Raw genomic sequence first — 21725 nt, 5'->3', positions numbered from 1 at the left:
ATTTCCCTGCCTCCCTCAGCTGATAACCTGGCTTCCTGCGAGAGAAAGCAGGCAGAGATGAGACCCATTCCACATCCCTGTCACCCCACTACCACCTACCAGCAATTGTCCTTTCTACTCTGCCTTCTCATCACCTCCACCTATGCTCCGGATGGCAGCACCTCTCAGGTAGCCAGTACTCTGTACCTGTAATTCTGGGGTCTCCTATGTTATCACTTCTCCTGCAGTGGCCTCTAGGGGAGCCCTGCTCTGGCTCTCAGCCACCCCATCCTTTCCCAGGGGTCCAGCACAGGGTGGCCTTTGCCAGTCACAAACCAGGCCCCACCACTCCCAGACCCAAAGGCCCCAGTGGCCTTGCACACTCTGACTGCACCCTGAGCTGCCAGCCTGGCCTCTAAGGCCTCATTTATCTGTCCACTACCTTCTTCCCCAACAAACCCTGATTATGCAGGTCTCCGCATTCTCTGTGCTCCAGCCCCATCAGGCTTCCCAAGGTTCCCCAATACGCCAGCCATTCCCACCTTCCAGCCAGTGGCTGTGCCACTCTTCCCCAGTCACTGTGTGGCTGGTAATTGTCCTCAGTCAGTGCTCTGCTCAAATGTCACCCCCTCTTCTAAATAAGTGTCCCCATTTCCATTTCATTAACCTGCTCTTATTTTCTTCAGAACCTTGCCACTATTTGAAGTTATCTCGTTTATTCACTATCTCCCTGCAAAAAAAGAGTAACACTGCACAAGACGTTGTAAAACCAAGTACGGAACAGGTTCTCCATGCCTGATCCTATTTTGCAGATGATGAAATTGAGGCTGAAAGATATCAAGTAACTTACCAACATCACGTGGAAATAAAGCCAAGGCCAGGGCTTGAACCCATGCATGTCCAGCCATCCCCGGATTCCATGTCCCGTTTTGTGGTTTGAAAAAGATGTCCCCTCCCCTAGGCTGCCCCCGTGGATTTGAACTAGCTAAGATAAAAGCCAGCATTATCCCGAGTTCTGATTTCTACATGTTGGCATCTTTAGTTGCTCTGAAACTTTGGGCATAAACCAAAATACTCATTGTGACTATATTCCTCGAAACCTGAAATGAAGCAGAAGGAAACCCCAGAGATACCCGGATGCTGCCCATGTATGAAAGGCTGTGGTGGCTTTAGCAAGAGGGCTGGGAAGAGTCAGCACCTGAGATCATTTCTGCCTAGCACAGACACACTTCGGGATGAGCGTCCCAAAGATCAGGAAAGATCCTCTCAAAATGTTTTGATCCCAACTAAGCAATGAATTCCACATTTGCAATTAGGTTTTTAAAAAATGATTTTGCATTTTCTTACTTCCAATTTTAATTCCCCACTCCGTTGGTTACTATCCTTTTTTTTTAACCTCTCCTGACAAATGCCCAGTCATTTTCTTAAAAATAGTCAATGTTCTTATTCATAACCTTTAGATGAATAAATGAGAATATCTTTAAAACACCTTACATCTGGTCAGAGCACCAAATAGGATGCTGACTCATGGGCCCTCCCCACTTAGCGGTCAGAACTTGGGGCCCGGGTGGGGCGCCAGGGTGGCTCAGTCGGTTTAGCGTCCAACTTCAGCTCAGGTCATGATTTTGCGGTTCATGGGTTCGAGCCTCACGTCGGGCTCTGTTCTGACAGCTTGCGCAGAGCCTGGAGTCTGCTTCAGATTCTGTGTCTCCCCTTCTCTCTCTGCCCCTCCCCTGCTTGCTCCTGTCTCTGTCTCTCAAAAATAAATAACTATATTATTTTTTTTAACTTTTTAACGTTTATTTATTATTGAGAGACAGAGAGAGAGACAGAGCGTGAGCAGGGGAGGGGCAGAGAGAGAGGGAGACAGAATCCAAAGCAGGCTCCAGACTCTGAGCCATCAGCACAGAGCCTGACGCGGGGCTCGAACTCACGAACCGCGAGATCGTGACCTGAGCCCAAGTCGGACCCTTAACCGACTGAGCCACCCAGGGGCCCCAATAAATAACTATATTAAAAAAAAAAAAAGTACCTGGGGCCAGAGAGGGACTAAAAACTATTTTGTAACAACTACATGACTTGGAGATGACAGACCAACACTCATCAACCACCTGCTGTGCCCAGTATGCACTGCTTGCTACTCCAAACTACAGCTGACATTTTTATCAAGCACGTGCTATATGCCAAGCAGCTTAAGAAGCGTGACCTCATTTTGTCCTCATTTCAAGACCAATGATCCAGGGAAAGGATTCTTCCCATTTCATAGACGAAGAAACCAAATCAACTGAGGGTTACTGAGCGGAAGTAACATAAAGAAAATAGGAGACCTGGGTGGCTCGGTCATTGTTAAATGTCCAACTCTGAATTTTGGCTCAGGTCATGATCTCATGGTTCTTGAGTCTGAGCCCCACACTGGGCTCTGCATTGACAGTGTGGAACCTGCTTGGGATTCTCTCTTTACTCTGTCTCTGCCCCTCCATCCCCACCCCCAAATAAATACATAAACCTTAAAAAAAAAAAAAAAAAAAAAGGAGAAAGTAGAAGACCTGACGCTTGACCCAAGTCTCTTGTCCAAAGCCAGGCCCCTCTACCACACCAACATCCTGATAACCTGGAAGGGGGCCTACCTGTTTTGTGATGTGGAGAAAGTACCCAGCTACAGGAGTCGTAGGTACAGACAGAGTTGGTTAAGAAGGTTCCAGCTGCAGATGAAATAATCAAACTTGCCTACAACATTTTGAGTTACAGAATGCGATGAGTCACCAGGAAGGGCGAGGCCAGTGCTATTAGTTCAAAGGTCCTCAAAGTGTTACCGGGCTTACCGCTTCTCAATCGCAAGCGTAAGAGAGAACATCTGCTTGTACGTACCTTCCCCAAAACATGGGTCTGATGAACCTTTACGGGACTGCACGAGGCAAGTGGCTGTCCATTGCACCGGATCTGGACTCCAGAATCTCTGAGCCAGTATATTTATTAAGAGCTGGCTAGGACCCAAGCACATATCCCTCTCTGTGCTTACATTTTTAAAAAGTTTTTTAGTGTTTATTTATTTTTGAGAGAGAGACAGAGCGTGAGCAGGGGAGGAGCAGAGAGAGAGGAAGACACAGAATCCGAAGCAGGCTCCAGGCTCCGAGCTGTCAGCACAGAGCCCAACGCGGGGCTTGAACTCACGAACCGCAAGATCATGACCTGAGCTGAAGCGGGACACTGAACCGACTGAGCCACCCAGGCACCCCAACTCTGTGCTTACATGCCATGGGGTAATGTAATGTAATGTAGATATTACATGCAGCACAGCACTGCTGCATAGTAGGTGCTCAATAAATGCAGGTTCTGGTTGCTCACCCAACATCCACTGCCCTGTCCTCAGGTACAGAACACTACTCTTACGTGGGGCAGTAAGTGACGTGCCACCTCAAAAATTACCCTTTTCCAGGCCTCTTGCCACTGCGCATGGCCGTGTGCCTCAGTTCCAGCCAGAGGGATGCAGGCATTAGTACAATGCAGACTTCAGGAAGGCTACTAAAGGAAGAGGACTCGGCTAGGAGGGCTGCTTCTGCCTCTTCCCAGCTTCCTCTCTGCTTGCTAACCATGGCATGTAGGCCTGAGAGCTGGACCAGGTGACCTTGAGGGAGGAGGGTACTTCTGAGGACAGTGAGTCTAAATTTAAAAGGCGAGCTTTCTGTAGTCACGGTAGAGTTCCCTTACCAGCCTCTGACAGGCCGCCCTCAAATTTTCTTAACGTGACAGAGAAATTAACTTCCATCCTGTATGTAAGCCACAGTTACTTCAGGATAGGAGTTCTCAAACTTTGGTGGCTAACAAAATCAGCTGGGGTACTTGGTAAACATACAAAGGCCCAGGCCCTATGCTCCTTCAAGAAGCCTAGGTCCCTGGGGACCAGGTGATACTGACACCCTCCCACCCACCCAAGTTCCAGAACCACAATTTAGCTTTTCTATTCCAAGCTGCCTAATGTGGTCGTATAGCTCCCTTCAAGTGCCAACTACAACACCAGGAACATGCAGTCAAAAGCAATTTTATAACACCTGATTTTATTTTATTTGTGATTGAAAGTGATCGGATCTGAATGGGATGGCCCACTGCCAAGACCACTTCCCATCCACCTTTTAGGGTATGGCAGATGGTGGTGGACATGTTGCCCGCCCGCGGGCACCCTTGGCCTTCCCTCCCTTTCCCTCATCTGACTAGCGCCTGTCCTGCTCCTTGGCATGCTGCCTGGGGCGGCACAGGAGAAAGCTCCGGGTGCAGCCACCAAGCTCCTTCCTTGGAAGTTGTTGCATGAGGCTTAGCAATGCTGTCGTATCGCCTGAGAGAGGGCTCCAGCCCCATACATTCACTTTCTTCACCTTGATCCAAAAAGAGCTGGAGAGGACTCAATGCTCCCCTGCGTCGCCCTTGATCATGGTGGCTTAAGCCAGCTTCCTTAGTGAGGGCTCAGAATCCAAGGGCAACATTTGGAGATACTCTCTTCTATCCAGAGGTTACGGGTTTAAAGAGTTTTCCTAAACGCTTTTCTGGCCACCCAGCTGTCTGTCCGCCCAGCCCCACCCATGACCTCTTTCCTCTACCTCAAGTACAAAAAGACAAGGTCTCTCCTTCTCTTTTCCAAAGCATATCACTTCTTGTTTGTTTGTTTGCTGCTAGAGCAATATCAAGCATGTGGATTGTAGGAACAGAAATTTCTAGACCACTGTCTCAAAGAAAAAAGTGGTCTGGACCTACCTAGCTATAAAATAGCATACTCTTAAAAACCCTATTTGTTGAGTTCAGATAGCAATTATAAAAATAGACTTTCTGTATCTGGCTCTTTCTTTATATTCAGCTCCTGCAACTTGAAGCAACCACCCACATCTGTCTGCTCTAGGCAAAAGCAGCTGACAAACAGGTACTGCCCTTTTGGATGCCAGCTGCACAGGGAAACCCCACAGACAAAAGAAACCTCAGGTGAATCATTCACCACACCCTCGTCTATCCCCAGAGGGTCCCCGGCACCAGGTGGCCCTAGCTAAGAAGACCCTGAGGCTCCGAGCTGAGCTGAGGGCAGGTAAGCTGCGTCCCTAGGGTCTGCTCCAGGAGAGCTGAGCCTCTCACTATCACAGGTGCACATGGATGTTGCTGGGAGCCAGGCAGGGGCACAGATCTGCCCCAAACAGAAACCACCCAACACCAGGGACTCACTTCGCATTTATTTCTGGTAATGAGTGGAGTTTGAAGAGCCTCCTCCTCCCCCTCGGATGGCGTGGACGGCCGTTGGAGATGATGCTGGGTAGTGTCCAGGGCGGATGGGCTTGGCTGTATTCGACAGAAAGGACAGAACGTTCAGATTAGGCTTAAACAGCCATACTCAGATGCCCGTGGGTCACATGTGAAAACCGAGACCTACAATTTGTATCATTACAGTCCTTATCAATCACCAGAGCTTTCTGAAAAGAGGATGTTTGCCCTCTTGATAGTGCAGTTAACTAATTTAGGGCACCAGATGGTTAGGGGACGGAGAGAATTTATGTATCAATTATGTTAATTATGGCCGAGGAAACTTAGAAGGACTTTCCATTTTATCTGCGGCAGATCCGTAGGCACCCCTGGGGTTTTAAGGGCATCTGGGCAGCCCCTGAAACTTGATGCAGAAATCTGCCTATGATGCACTTCTCTGGCGACAAGATCCATAGTTTCCAGATTTACAAAGAGCGTAAAGTCCAAGAAAAGCAATAAAACACTAATCTAAGGTATGATCTTAAAACTAGAAACATGAAGTTGTTGGTGTGCAAAACAGCTGCACGGCAATATCTGATGGGAAATAATATCACATGTTATTGGAGGCATTTCAATGGAAGAAAAAAGCTCTCTAGAGCACATCCCTAAATCCAGTTTATGCCTGCGGCTCCATCCTGGGAACTATGACTTAGCAGCTACACCCTCTTCCCTGCATGGGCAAAATACCCAAACCCAAGCCCGGGAGGGGCTGGATGTCCAGGCCCCTTCCCCAGTTTGGAACCACAGCCAGCTCACCGATGCCAGGCCTGGCTCTTTCCAGGGCACTTCCAAACCTGCCCTTGCAAGTGGCTTTCCCTGAGGCTTCTGGCTCCATAGGGCCCCTTCACGGGCCCACCTGCTATAGGGCCTTTGGGCTTTGCTGAGAAATAGCCATACATTGCAGGACTTCTGAGAAAGTACCTCTGTTTACAGCCACAAACCTTTACCAACAGCCTAGGCTGGCCACCTTCTCTGCTCAGCTCAGCAGCTTTGAAGACCACAATGTACATGGCAATCTCTCAGTATAAGGAAGCAGGTGCCTGACATACCCATCCTCCCCGGATGAACGCAGGTGCCGAGAGGTGCCAGCTAGCCTAGGTCCTGCATGCCTGCCCACAGCCTTTCAGATGTTCCAGACAGACAGCCCAGAGCTCCATCGCTGCCTCGGAGCATCATCAGTGCTCCTGGGCGGCAGAGTCCTGCCTTCCATCAAGGGCCCTGGTGAGAGGCACACATACCAATCTGGGCTGAGTGGGCCCTCCTGGCCATATTCTTGGCTCGAACAGCCTCCTTGATGCGATCCACCTCCTGCTGGTAGCGCTTGCGGTCCCGCATGGCGTTCTCCTTGGCCTCCTTCAACGCGCTCTCCAGGGCCTTGACACGCTCCGCCGTGGCACGCAGCCGCTTCTCCAGCTTGGGCAGCTCACAGCGCAGGTCTGCATTGTCCCGGACCAGCTGCGGCGGGAAGGGATAGGGGTGACTTACCGGGGAGGCAAGGGGGCCGGCAGGAGGGGCAGACAGTGATACAAGGGCAGCTAGAAGCGGTCTCTGCAGCCAAACAACCAGCCCGCTAGGTCATCTTGGAAAGTCCATGTGACCACAAATGCTGGCAGCACCGACGGAAAATCAAGATCCCATACTCTGGGACTCCAATTTGCTACACACGGTTCATGGGTGCAAGGAAGTGGGGAGGGGGTGTAGGATGAAATTAAAAGCCATTTCCAGGCACAGGAAGCTTTCAGACTTGGGCAGGATTTACTTCCTCTTTTGTTTGAGTGGGTGGGGGAACTAGTGTAAGGAAAATTGACTAGTCAGATGCTAGCATATGGAAGCTGAGAAATGTAAACAAAGCAAGTTCAAAAGCACCGGTGAAAGGCATGCATGTTCTAGAGCTCCCTGAAGGGCTCCTCCCTGCAGGACATGTTGTCTACACCAGCATGTGGTTTGGACCCCCTTAGCAACATATCCAAAGGCTAACAGGTAACTCCAGGGTACTTCTCATTTTTTCATTACCTAAGACCCTCAATTAAGAAGCAACAGGTGAGACTGGGGGCGTGTGGGGTGGTGTGGCCATAGACTGGTGGTTGACAGAGGGCAGGTGGGTGGGGGGATGGGTGAGACAGGTAAAGGGGATTGAGAATACACTTATCGTGAGGAGCACTGAGTAATGTATAGAATTGCTGAACTGATATACTGGACACCTGGAAGTAACAGAGCACTGTATTAAGTATACTGGAATTAAAGAAAATAAATGCATACAAATTTTTTTTTTAAATAAAAAGATAATGAAGGAAAACAAAAAGGAGCAACAGGTTTGGCCCCAGGTGAAGAAAAGGTTCAAGAGTCAGTTCTATTATTTCCTGACATTGGACTTGGTAAGTCATCCAACCACCACAAGCCTCAGGTTTCTCACCCATAAAAAAGGATAGCATATAACAGGACCATTGTGGGAATCCCAGTGGATCAAGAAAAGTTTAGAAAATCAGAAAGTGCTAACGAAGGTTACCTATCCCGAGTCCACACCTGCATTCTTTAACCCCATAGGCAAACCAGCAGCTCCAGAGTAGATTTTTAAAACATATTCATTGAATTCATAAATAAAATAATTAATCTCAGAGCCCTATTTCAAATTCCCTTGCAGTTTCTGCTTTTATATTTCTCATCAACAATTTGCATGAGTGACTTCAACCATGTTGAATCTGCCGTCCTCCCTTTGGGGAAAAATGCCACCATCAGTAATATCAAAGAGGACTTAAGTCAAAGAGAGATGACATCACCTTATCCATGTGGTCTAACAAGTTGGACTGTTTTTATCACAGCCCAAATCTTTAGGATTTAGGAAAAACATGAACATTCCAGCATTTATACAGAGAGAAGACAACCGCCTAGATCACCAGTAGGCTTGGCCGTGAACTTTGCTGTCCCTCTAGACAAAGTCCAGAGCATCGTAAGAACCTGACAGGGTGCTCAATAAATAGGGCGACAGAGCAGAGAGAAAATGAATTAAGTTACTTCTAGTTCTAGTCTGTTTCCTCATCTGTAAAAAAACAAGGGGACTGAACCAGCTCCATGGCATTCACTTGACATTCTGTGCAGCCTGTAGGTCCAATGCTGGGACTGGAGACAGGATAGAAAGACAGGGTTCTGAACACCCCACCTCCCAAAGCCCAAGAGCTCAAACTCAATTCCTTCCATTTGCCTTTGACAAAAGAATTTTATATATAAGGGAAGTCACTGAAGACTAAAGGACTTCAAGTCTGGCACTAATGTCTTGTGGTGACAGAGTCCCTTAGCCTTCGATGTCAGAGCCTTCTCCCAGAACTGCGGCCAAATCTTTCCAGGAGAATACAGGGCTTCTTTCCAGGAGAATATGAGAAGCAGAAGGAAGCTGGCACGACTCTCCTACCTGTTTGTGAACCTTCGTGAGCTGCTCCAGGTTATTTTCCAGGAAGGAAATTTTCTGCTTCTGGGCAGCACTGCCCCCTCCATCATCGTTGTCCAGCTCTACACTCTGCACCAACATGAGGGGTCAGCGGGCAGGCCAGCACACTGCCCGCCCGCAGCCCCAGCATAAGGTGGACAACACTCTAAATCTTCTTTAAAGAAAACAAAAAACAAAAAAACAACCCCAATCCCACCAAAGGTTATTCTGAAAGTGAAAATAAAAAGAGGTTCTGAAAGCTGAGACTCAATGACCTTCCCAATTAATTTCCTTGCTCCGTGTCAAGGGTTTCACAAGTGTTATATTTTAGAGAACTGAAAAACAAAACAAAACAAAACCTCCAATCTTCCTTTGAAAGATACAGATTAGCCCTGTGAGATTCACCTCTCTCTTCTTGCAGGGGAGCAAATAGACTTTTCTTTTTCAAAAGAACTGTTCCAAAACTCATAAGAAGAAGCAGTATGAAGATATAAACCCAAGACCGAAATTTAATTTCAAATATCCCAACTGAGATAAGTCAGTAAGCTGAGGGCAATTGTATGTGGTCCTGCTGGGAAGTCTCAATGGCCTGTGCTTATCGCCTGAGCTTCCGATTCCATGAAATTACTTAATGAATCTACTTCAAACTAGTCATGGCATCTGAGCATGGCATCTGCTGGAAAAACTCTGGAAATTCAACAGATCTTAAGATTGACAGAAACCTCCCTCCCGGCAGGGCCACGCTCAGTGGTCAGATAAGTTGAGAAACACATGTATAAGCACATCTTGGACCCCAAAATGGTGAGACATGCTTGTGCCATCTGATGATGGACAAGACCACCATCCCTCCTTCTTCTGAGAGGTAACAGCGGTACATGCATCTCAGACCCGTGTCTCTTCCATCTATATCCAGGGTTCTCAAATTTCACCCAGAGGGAAATTAAACTCAGATTGGGTTTATTAAAACTCAGATTGCTATGCCCCAGCCCCAGTCTCTGCTTCAGTGGACCTGAGGTGCGTCTGAGAACCTGAAAATCTAGCAAGCATCCTGGTGATGCCAAGGCTGCTGGCCAGATGATCACACTTTGAGAGTCACTGGTCTAATAAAACTAGGTCCTTCCTCGAGAGTTTTACATCATGAAATCAGGGAAGTCTGATCTTAAGCTTCCTTGGACCCCCTCCTCCCTCTGACTAAGCCTTTTCAGATCTTGCCTAACCTCCCCAGTCTCCTTTTCTGTCCCCTGTGCTCTGGCCTCTCCTGCCTACCTGGTCCAGGTCTGACAGTCATTTCTATTTTGATGCCTGTGGTCACTACCTACCTGCCCCGCCACTGCCATTCAGCCCTTGGACTCTCCTATCAGGCTCTGCCTTCCTTTGTTTCCATTTGCAGGTCTGCAAACTCGCTAGAACCAAGTTGTCAGAGGCCACGGCAGATTCATGCTCTGAGCCTCAGCTGGACGCTCACACCGCTGCTCAGCAATCCTTTCACTCATCCCTGACAAATTGCTCCACGCTGCTGGCGCCTGCTCTAGGCTCTGTGGCCTCGCCATTCCTTCCCTTCCTTCTCCATTGAGGACTGAGCCTCCACATTAACTGAGAAGATCGATGCATCATTGGATGCATCTTTCCACTGTTATGCATTTTCCTGCAAATGTCTCCCATCTTGACTTCTCCACTACTCCTCTCTGGGAGACTATATCCCTTCCCCTTATACCAAGCCCAATATGTCCATCTGTGCTATTAATTCCGTCCCTCTCAGATCTGACCCCATGAATCACTTCCTCTTTGCTTATATATTTCACCTCTTTCCCTTGGCTCCTTCACACAGACACATGTGCACACACACACACACACACTTCCAAATACACCTTCCTTCTGTCCTACTGCACATCTGCATATGGACCATTGCTCCTCTTCCATCACGTTTAAACATTTTTAAAGAGCAGTCCCCTCACTGCTGCCACCTCTCCCTCCTTCCTGAAACTTCCGCAAGCTGCTGTGGGACCTGCTATACAGTGACTCCCCGAGATCGCCATGTGAGGTGTGAGGATCAAAGAGGCCCAGATTCAGAAGTCACACAGAGCTGGATTCAATCCTACCTCCGGCTCTTCCAGCTATGTGACCTTGGGCAAGTTCTTTAACCTCGGAGCCTGTCTCCACTAACAAGAGAACAGTAAGAACCACTTACACCAGTGTCGAGAAGAACAAATTAGACACATGTCAGGGTGCTTCACACACTCTGACCTAGCCCCCCATGGCCTCATCACAGGCAAACAGGGTGCTCTCGCCTCCAACTGCTACAGGTTTCTGGCATTGCTCACCGGGCTTTGGGGCAACTCTGCCTGATAAGACCCCTCTGGATTTTCCCCGCATCATGCACAGCAGCTCTCACACTGCGGCCAGGTAAATATGTGCTCGTTTGAAATGAGGGCCAGGGAGAGGATTATAACTTCCTTTTACTAAGAAGAAAAAAATCAGATGGAAAAATATTCCCAAGTTTTTTGTTTTTTTTGGTTTTGGTTTTGATTTTGGTTTTTGTTTGTTTGTTTGTTTGTTTGTTTTGTTTTGCCTCTGGTACATTCTTTTAATACATTCTCTGGCTTGAAGTAATTCATTTTTAAGCATAACCAGCCCCAATTTAAGGAAGTGATGTTTCAACTGAAAATGATTCTTTCTGGCCATCTTTTCTTTTCTTCTCAGTCCTGTTCACACAAAAGAGAACTCACCTTCTTGACCCGGGCAGTCAGATCCTGGACAAAGAGTTTCCGGAGGTTATGAAGAGTCTGCAATTCTCGAGACTGGAAGAGAAGATTGTTAAAATGCCACTTAGGTGGTGGGGGAAACAGTGAATTCGTGACGGATTTGGTGCCACACCATCAACATCTGGTTGACCCAATGACCCAGACCTTTCCATACATGCTCTATGAGTCCGCCAGTAAGGCCACAGTGCTCCCACACTTCCCTGACTTTCTCACCAGCTGTGTCTACCCCCTTAACTGTCTCAAGAGCATCCCAAGGGCCAGAGACGGGAATTCAAACAATGAAATGTAAACTAGAACAAAGCCTACTCATTTGCTGAGTTCTAAATAGCACTTTTTCTCTCCCCTCAAAAACAAAAGTTAAAAAGCTTTCTCATGGGTAAGGTCCTTTGGCACAGGCCATGATTCCACGGTTTGAGGTTGAGCCCTACGTCAGACTCTCTGCTGTCAGTGCAGACCTGCTTCAAATCCTCTGTCTCCTTCTCTCTCTGCCCCTCCCCTGCTTGGACTCTCTCTAAACAAACAAACAAACAAACAAACATTAAAAAAAAAAAAGTTTTCTCGTGTGCCACCTGGGTGGCTCAGTCAGTTAAGCGTCTGACTTCCACTCAGGTCATGATCTCACGGTTTGTGGGTTCGAGCCCCACATCAGGCTCTGCCCTGACAGCACGAAGCCTGCTGGGGATTCTTTGTCTTTCTCCCTATCTTCCCCTCCCTCACTTGTTCTCTTTCTCTCTTAAACAAACAAACAAACAAACAAACAATCTTAAAAAAAAAAAGTTTTCTCCCCAAAATTCCTAATAGCCTGCATTGTACCAGAAGGGATTCCTTTTTTCCTCTAGTTTATCACATACACATTATACAAAACACCAGTGTAAAAGGAAAGTTACCCACAACCTCTCCCATCCTGACATTTTTCATATTTCCACACCCCTTGCTGGTCTCAGTTCATGTTCGTTTGCTTTACATCACAGAGCTCATGGATGAAGCAGGTGGTGGGCCTTTTATCCACGTGACCCTGGGCAACTTACCTAACCTTCTTGTGCCTCAGTTTTCTTATTTGTACAATGAGGATAAATATACTCGTTGCCTCACAGTTGTCAGGATTAAATGTGATAATCCTTATAAAACTTTTACAACAGTTCTGGCACATCGTAATGGTCAGTAAACACTAGTTAGTATTAACATACTGATGCATCATATTTGACATCCATTTCTTCAGTAGGCTTTTATCGTATACTTTTGTTACTGTTTCCCTCTGTTGTTATAATATTGTTATGTTGTAATTAACTTCTTGGGGGTATTTTTTTTCTTCATTTTGAATTATTTTCTACAAATGAGTCCTTAGGAACTAGACTGCTAAGACAAGGGTGTGAGTCAAACCTGGTGACCTTTGTTAACAAGATCAGAATATCATGCTATTTACTTTCATTTAATTCTCCATATATTTACTACAGGAGATATGATTAGTTCCTTGCAAAATATTTTCCTATAAGGGAGGAGAGAGATAAACTTACATTTATACTTTTTAATTTGTCTAAGTTGACTTAACACAGAATGTCAAGGGATGCAGCTCACACATGCTCACAGAAAAAAAGAAACAGGCCATATTAAAGAAAAAAAAATTTTTTTAAAAAGGTGGCGGGGGGTTGCCTGGTGACTCAGTCGGTTGAGCGTCCGACTTCGGCTCAGGTCATGATCTCGCGGTTCCTGAGTTCAAGCCCTGTGTCAGGCTCTGTGCTGACAGCTCAGAGCCTGGAGACTGCTTTGGATTCTGTACCTCCCTCTCTCTGCCCCTCCCTCCTCTCAAAAATAAATAAACATTATAAAATTTTTTTTTAAAAGAAACAGGCCATAAAGACACAAAAACACTAAGTTTCTTGGAATAACAGTTCTGTGTTAATTTAAGGTCTTTTTGCTGGGTCCAAGTCTGCAATTCTGTGTTGAAATAAGCAGCAGCTGAAGTCAATTCCTTCCTCAGATGTGGCAAATTCCTTTCTGCAGGAAGCCAAGCAGGCCTGTTATTCTGGATGCAATGCCCATCGGACCTGTCCAAGGCTTAGCCACCTTCCAGCGCAGGCACAGGGGCACAGCTCAGAGCCCACGTTTATGCAGACACTGTTTCAGGCCCCTGCCCACAGAGCTCAGACCCCCAGCCCCTGTTCTCTACGCTCTCTCTGCTGCTTCAGGGATTTTATTCCTGGCTGAACTGTAATCACAGCAAATATTTTCCATAAAAAAAAAGCCATCACACCAAAGGGAAATGGGAAAAGAAGACACGGGGGCCTTGTCAAAGGGCCAGACATTTCTTTGGGGCTTAAGTACCAAATACTATGGAGTCCTGAGTTTGGCAACTGTATCTCATTTTTGTTTGCTCTTAGGTGAATTCAGCAGTTCAGGAGGGGCAGGTACAAGGAACAGGCTTCAAGATGTTTAAAATATAAAATATTCTACAAGATGGGGCACCTGGGTGGCTCAGTCAGTTAAGCATCTGACTTCAGGTCGGGTCACGATCTCATGGTTTGTGGGTTCAAGCCCCATGTCGGGCTCTGTACTGACAGCTTGGAGCCTGGAGCCCACTTCGGATTCTGCGTCTCCATTTCTCTACCCCTCCCCTGCTCGACTCTATCTCTCTTTCAAAAATAAATAAGCATGAACAAAAAATTTTTTAAATAGTTTACAAGTTGCACATTTAAGCTTAGGCAGCTATCATTTGGCTTTCCTGCAGCAATGAATTTTCCACCAGCAGATTATCATTTCCTCACTCTACCTGACTCCCTTCTTTCAAATTGTCCATGTTACAGGCTGCTGCCCTCTGTGTAAAAGTTACAGGCTTAGCTTCCTGTCACGGGGGACAGTGAGGGCGAGACCAGAGAGGCAAAAACAAAAGGCCCATCAACACAGCAAGAGAGGACCAGCCCCGAAGCCCCATGGCTGCCTCAACATCTTCCAATGTCATCTGCTGGAGTGGGCCTCACACTCCTACCCCTGGACAGCAGGTTCCACCCCCCAGCTTGCCCAAATACTCAAGCCAGCAGAGGCCTTGAGCTAAGGAGAATTCTAGGAAGGTCAATCAAGGGCAGCGAGCCTGTTCCTGAAGAACAGTTACAGTTTAGGGAAGGTTCCGAGGGCAGGTTAAGTGACAAGATGCCATGAGGTTCCAGTTTGGGGTTTAAAATGTGAATGTGCGTAATGTGTGTGATGTGAGTGCTGAGTGAGAGCAAGAGAGAAGAGCCACATGGGTGAGTGTGAGGGTGGGAGGGGCCAGCACGCGAGGAAGTGCACAGACACGAGAACATGGAAGTGAATGCCCGTGAGTGTGAGGAAGGGACTGCAGACTGTGGGGTGTGAGCATGCGCCAGAGTGCACGAGAGGACAAGTGACTTTGCACGAGTGTGAGTGTGACCGTGAGAGAGCACCTGTGGGAGGGCATGAAGGGCAGGTATGGCAGGTGAGCAAGTGGGGCAGGGGCAGTTCATGGGTGGAAAGGAAAAAGGTACTGAAACGTCACTTATATCTGGCTAGTGGGAATACGGTACCATTTTAAAGTTCAATATTTTCCTGAATTTTTACAATCATCTATAACTGTGAGTATCACTTCTGCAATTTCACAGCTTCATTTCAGTCTCCCCCACAGCCAGCAGCCCCATCTACCATCTTCTCCACCATGCTGGAAAGGCCCAAGATCCTTTGCATACAGTCATCTTACTTCTGTCCTGAGTGGACTGCACCAGGACTTCTGTCCTGAGTCCCTCCACCTGGCTTTAAGGGGCAACTAACATCAACTCAGAAGCCAGAGTGCGGAACCAGGCCCAGCCCTACAGCCTAGCGTCACTAGATTCTTGGAGATAGGCACAATACCACATAAATTCACATGACACATGAGTGGAATCAAAATGTATGACTTTATCTGAACAATTGTATCTAAATGACCGGACATGTTTTCACCAAACTGAGAGCCTAGGTTGGGATGGTCTGTCTTCAAACACAGGCTGTGTGTGGCACTTTGAAGGCCTCTCGAGGGCCCTCAGAGCAGCTGAAATGGAAGTCAACCAGTGGAGACAAACGTCACGAATTCAGATGCAGGATGAAGAAAAACAACCAGGATTTCAAATAATAAGCCCTTCTGATCTGTCACTCTTTTACCCCAAACCCTGCAAGTCTCAAGTCCCTTCCCAGCTTACACCTGCTCTTGCCTTGACCTCTCTGTGCCCACCTCCTAGCTCCTCCTTGCTTCACTGACCTCCCTGCTGTCACTCCAAAACACCAGGCATGGGCTCACCTCAGGGGCGTGGCATGGGCTATTGCCTATGCCTGGAAGGCCCTTCCAGTCTTGCCCTTTCACCTGCTTCAAGTTCCTACTCAAAAGTCACCTTCTCATGGGACCTCTGCCAGCAACCACCCTGTGTACTTTCCAGAACCATTTAATGGAGGTCATGATTTCCTCCCTTATTATTCACTATCTGTCTTCCCCATCAGCCGAAGGTAAGCTTCACAAGTGCCAGGATCTTATCTTTGTCATTTATTGATGCAACCCAAGCACGTAGAAGAATGCCAGCCCTTAGTAGGTGCTCTTGAATGCTGAATGGAAAAAAATCTATAGTGTGCAAAACCTGTAAACTTGCAGTGATTGATTTGCAAGTCAGTTTCATTCTCACTCTGGGTCTGCATGGTCACAGCACTAAGCATGGATGGATGGACTGATGGACAGACAGACGGACTGACAGACTGATGGTTAATCATTGTGTCAAGAGCTGGGGAATAAATTCTACAATTCTCACTTTTCCACACAATGTTCTTTCTAAATGGAATGTCTAAATATATGGAATTTGCCTAAACGTTTTGTCTAAGACGGTATGTGAGAAAGGTGGGCACAGGTGATATTTTAGAATAAACAAACGCAACAAATCACAAACTCATCAGGTCTCTGAGACGACAGTGAGTTGGGAAACATGTTGACATACCACTGTCTCCTCCAGCCCCTTGAGGTCCTCTCTGGCTTGTTCCCTTTTATCATTGAGCAATCTAAAACAAAAAACAAAACCAAACAAAAAAAGGAATTATGAACCAGCAAAAGGGCATCAGAGATTTCCATTTGCACCTACGGATAAATCAACAAAACAAACCAATGCACACAAACAGCCTTGGCCCAACCTAACCGTAATATTTAGGAATCTGAATCACGGACGCAGGCTTGCAGAGACCCTGCAGGGAGGAGAGAAAGCTGGGGAAACATCTGAAGCACACTCACAAGAGCTTCTCCAGCTTCATTTCCCTCTCTTGGTCTTCCACTTTCAGCTTGTTATAATCAGAACTGAGCTTCTCCTGCTCTAGCTGCAGCTTCTGATTCAAACTGAAATTGAGAGGAAAAAGCAATACAGTCCACATTAGTCTGAAATTCCGAGTCACCCAGCCGAAGACATGGTTCTGTTCCAACCCCATTAGTTCTGAGCAATAAAGGCGGCAATTCTAGAGGATTTTGAGGGATCAGAGAACAACCTCACAGCTTCCTCCCTGCCGAAGTGGAAACTAATTTCTGGGAACATCTCAGAGGCATGAAACATAAGGCTTTGAGAATATATTTATAGTTGGCTTGTGCAAGAGCTTTGGGGGGAAAATAATGAGATAGGAAAAGGGCCGATATTTTAAAAACAGAGAAAGACAGCACAGTCAGAAGAATTCTGCTTTGTCTGCCCTACAGATGGCATGCACTCACACTCGGGAAACCTTATTTGGCCATTTCAACCTTCCCTGCCTCTCTAGTCCGATGATCTGAGAACATTTTCTAAGTCCAAATTCCTGGCTGACACAGGTACAGTTGTGTGAAGTCTTCAAGGAGTGGGTACAGAGAGAGAAAAATACAAAGAAAGCCCAGGGGCTGCTGCAAAAGGGAAACTCGCCATCTGGTTGGGGGCACTTTGTCAACACTTGCATGCAGTATTTACAAAATCTTTTGTATGGCCAGGCCTGTACATCTGTAAAGGAACAGACTCTACACTATCTGAAGGAAAAACTCAGAGTCTGCTTGAAAGGCACAGGCCAACAAAACTTCTACACCTACTGACTAACTCATTTACCAACCCTCCCTCTTCCCTCCTTCCTTTCCCCTTCCAGTTAAACATGTCAAGGGTGATTAATCAGAATAAAGAACACAGGACATGCTTGAAGGGGAAAGAACAACCTGAATAATAGCACGGGGATGGTTCAAAACGAGGAGAGGAAAGACGACACGAAATGCTTGCCTTCGGTAGACAGTGTGCCAGGATCACAACACTTACACTTTGCTTCGTTACCATTCTCCTCTTTTAAAATGCAAATATGCTGTGCGAGCAGCTTGCAGACACTGAAGAGCGATTTGGATCAGTAGCCTGGAGAATTAAACTCTAACTTCAGTTTGATTCCTACTTAGTAGTGTGACCCTACGTAACTCATTTAACCTTGACTCCCATATAGAAATCTGGCTCTTCATCTACAGAAAGCGGGAGTGGAAGGAGCCTTTAGTCTATATCTTGGGGGCAATGAGCAGGGGGCAGGGGCGGGGGAGGTGTTAGCGAATGGAAATGTATTTCAGCATAACTGGTTTTCTTTGTTTTCCTGCATCTTTTATTTGTGGCATTTAACAATGTTATTCTAGGGGTACCTGGTTGGTTCAGTCGGTCAGACATCCAACTCTTGATTATGGCTCAGGTCATGATTTCGAGGTCGTGAGATCAAGCCCCGTGTCGGGCTCTACACCGAGTATGGAGCCTGCTTGGGATTTTCTCTTTCTCCCTCTCTCTCTGCCCCTGCCTCATTTGTGTGCTTGCTCTCTCTCTCTCTTTCTCTCTCAAAATAAACATTAAATAAATAAATAAGTAAACAAACAAACAAACAAATAAAAATATTATTCTGCCAAGGGGTTCAAAGATTGCCAAGGGACTCACTGTGCAAAAATGTTAAGAACCCTCAAGGAGAGGATCCTGAAAGTACTTCCCAGCTTGGTGACTTGTTTTGACAATGAGGCAGGAAGGTAAGAGAGGAAGAGGGGAGAGATCATTATGGAGCAGGGGTTCTTCAGTGGCCATGACAGGACAGGAAAATGGCCCTGAAGGGGGGGGGGTGTCCCCAGAGACAAGCTGCAATGAAGCCATTCTGGCAAATGCCACAGGTCCACGAGCACAGACACAGGTCCCTACAAAGTGTGCACATGTGACCAGGTGGCTCAGGGTTGTGCAGGGTGCATTTATGAGTTCGGGTGAGGAGGCAGCAGGAGCTGACTATCTTTTCTGGAGGATTTATTAACCTATCAGAACTCCGGAGTCAGGACCAACTGAGGGTTTTTTTAAATATGTTTTTTCATACAGATGGTGTTTCCACCTATGAGGGCAGCTGAGTCACCAACATGACCCCAGCTCCTTGGGCACGAGGAAGGACGGCTGCACCCGCCTGCCACCTGCCCCAGCAGAGCCCCCCGAGGCTCAGCTCCAGATGGGAAAACAGACGTCGGAAGCCGCATGTGTAGCCCACTGCGGCCCAGGGCAGAGCCCAAGGCCCACAGGGCGAGGCGAGCAGACCTCAGCTCAAAGCCGCATCCTTCCAGGCTGGCCGAAGACGCCATGCCTGCCCCCACATCCCAAGAGCCCCTGGGCCGACTCACTCCCGCATCTCATCGATGATTTTCTGCTTCTCCTCGATCTCATCTCGAAGTCTGGACAGCTGCTTCTGGTGAGCTTCCCGGTGACTCTCCATCTGCTGCTCCAGCGCCTTCTGCGAGCCAGGCCAGCAGAGATGTGTCATCCACTCGTTGGCTCACAGCCCACACTATGACAAGCCCTGGATTGCTTCTGCCTCCTACCCTACATCCCTCGGCTGTCAGGTCCCAAAACTGGGGCCCCCAGAACCCGCCTTGTCGTACTGGCACAACAAAACCCAAAGATCTATCATAAAACAGAGTGGGCCCTGGGAGCAAATCAGTCCATCAATTAAATAAAAAGCTTTATCCGTGACCTTCTACAGCTCACCAGGCTACATGGCTTCTCTAGCCAGGTCAGAGGGCATGGACCTCTGACTACTCAGGTGACCTCAGACAAGCCATGTAACCTGTGTGAGCTACACTGCCTCATCTGTAAAATTTAGATAATTGCCCCAGTCCTGCCCACTGCACAGATTTGTGGTGATGTTCAAAGGAGAGCTCTTCACCAAAGCCATATGAAACCAGGAGAGGGGCCCATCAAGGTGAGCCTGGGGTAGGATCATACCACGGGCACTGTTTTGACTATGGGCTCACATCCAAAGGGACTAGTAGTCTGCCTAAAATGAAGTAAAACTCAACATTTTCTCATATCTCACTTTATTCACCTAAAAATCTTATTTCCCAGTCATTCATCCTACATTTTCCTTCACTACTTTACATGTGACCAAACATAAAGATCTCTATGTGTAAGATGGAAACTCAAATTTGGAGTGCTTCTTTTAAAAAGTCAAGGAGAGGGGGCATTTGGATGGCTCAGCGGGTTGAGCATCTGACTTTGGCTCAGGTCATGATCTTGCAGTTTGTGAGTTCGAGCCCCACTATGGACTTGCCGCTGTCAGCACAGAGCCCGCTTTGGATCCTCTGCCCCCCTCCCCTCTCTCCCTGCCCATCCCCTACTTGCACTCTCCTGAAAATAAAATCAATATTCAAAAAAAATGAGAAAATAAAAATGTCAAGAGGAGAAATGTTTTCTTTCATTCAAAGAAAGGGCAAACACTTCTTCAAAAGTTAACCTCAACAGTGTGGCCCATGTAGGGACTGGGGGCTGGAGAGGGGAGGCGGGTCCTGCTCTTTCCTTCTGCACCGGGAATGGGGAAGGAACATGTACCAAAGCAACGTGGCTATTACTACGGACTTCGTGGGGTTTCTGGACACTCCACCTCCATCTCAGTCCTACGCCGGGCCACGCCGTGAGACCGGCTGCAACTGCCCGGCATCGGCACCCCCACTCCCCTCCCCCTCCCGCACTGCCGCACACATCTCTGAAGGAGACAGAGTTCCCTAGAACAAGAAAGTGCGGTCCGAATGCGTGCTGGGCTCCATGGGAGGGGTGGCATACACACCTTCATTTCCTCAGCGTCCTGCAGTCGGGTCAGGTGTTCCTTTTCCTTATCCTGGAAGCTGACTTCGTGCATTTTTTCTGTTTTGAATTTTAAATGATGATTTAAGATTTAACTGGTAGGACTCACATCCAAAAGTTAAAAAAAAAAAAAAAAAAAACTTAAAAGAAAAAAGATAAAAAAAAAAAAAAAGGAAGAATGGCCACAGAGTGAAACGTGAGCTTACATCACCGACTACACCCCATGGTATGTATCCAAGACTGGGAGGAGGACTTCTGGCTGAGGAGGGCTCCAGCAGGAGGGGCGACTGTCGGGGACAGGTGCTAACTTGGAGTGGGCCACTCTAGGTCAGAACCAACCTGGCCGGTTATGACCTCACACCTCGGACAACCGGTCCCCACCTGGCCTCGGTGAGCAAGCCCCGAGGCAGTACACATTAACCTGCTATGTAGATCACAAAGCACCATGTGAATGTTAGTGGCATTTGGATTCATGACACTATTAGAGTTCCAGAAAGAGCTAATTTACCTCCCATGGGTAAGCTGTTTATTCTCTAAGAATCTAGAGCAGGTAAACATAATCTAAGGCTAAGAAGAGAGAAATAGAAATATAAAGTAATACTCTCCAGATTAAACAGGAAAGCCCCATATTTGGGGCAGGGCTGCTGCATGGCACACTCCAGAGGGAGCCAGCCCAGCCTATTCTTGCTTTTAGGAGCACTCCCTGAGCATACCATGGCAGGCTGAGGTGGGATGGCGGGCAGGAGCAAAATGGTTTAAAACAGTGACTTTCAAGTCATTATGCTTTCTATCTAGTCTGCTCCACTTTATTTCAGATCTTCTCACCCCTGTTTTATTTCTACTCAGTGGCCCCACTGCAGAAGTCATTTACAGGAGAGAACAGTTCTTTTCTGTGTGAAGTCTTAGGGGGAACACTCTGTCTCTAACATTCATCCATTATCACATGAAGAAAACATTACAAGGTCATAGCGGGGGTGAGGATGTTCTTGATCTTTTTAAATTTGCCTTAGCATTTGAAAAAAGTGTATTTACTGAGCAAGTGACTATATTAACAATAAGGGAAATAAACACAGGGTAGCATCATCACCAATCCTATTACCCTATCAAAACCATTTTCGTTTTAAATATTAATCCACAGGCCTTGGAACACAAGCATCCATTGATTCCTACATGCTATAACCACAGTGAAAATAAGAT

At 47.2% G+C, this 21725-nt stretch overlaps 1 protein-coding gene across 1 annotated transcript in view; it reads right to left on the bottom strand.

Annotated features, from left to right (window-relative positions):
* The window catches only part of KIF5C (kinesin family member 5C), a 162661-nt gene that overhangs the window by 19566 nt on the left and 121370 nt on the right, over nt 1-21725 (bottom strand). Inside the window, exons 18-25 of the mRNA XM_027055825.2 lie at nt 20512-20588; nt 19073-19182; nt 16688-16789; nt 16401-16461; nt 11404-11475; nt 8663-8767; nt 6495-6711; nt 5182-5295 (exon numbers count right to left, since the gene is read on the bottom strand). Of these exons, the coding sequence (XP_026911626.2) occupies nt 5189-5295; nt 6495-6711; nt 8663-8767; nt 11404-11475; nt 16401-16461; nt 16688-16789; nt 19073-19182; nt 20512-20588 (851 nt within the window). The 3' untranslated portion in view covers nt 5182-5188. The remainder of the gene's footprint in view (nt 1-5181; nt 5296-6494; nt 6712-8662; nt 8768-11403; nt 11476-16400; nt 16462-16687; nt 16790-19072; nt 19183-20511; nt 20589-21725) is intronic.

Source organism: Acinonyx jubatus, chromosome C1, assembly GCF_027475565.1.
Source record: "Acinonyx jubatus isolate Ajub_Pintada_27869175 chromosome C1, VMU_Ajub_asm_v1.0, whole genome shotgun sequence".
NCBI classification, from domain to species: Eukaryota; Metazoa; Chordata; class Mammalia; order Carnivora; family Felidae; genus Acinonyx; species Acinonyx jubatus.
The sequence above is the reverse complement of the archived record's forward strand: the minus strand, read 5'-3'. Positions and strand labels throughout refer to the sequence as shown.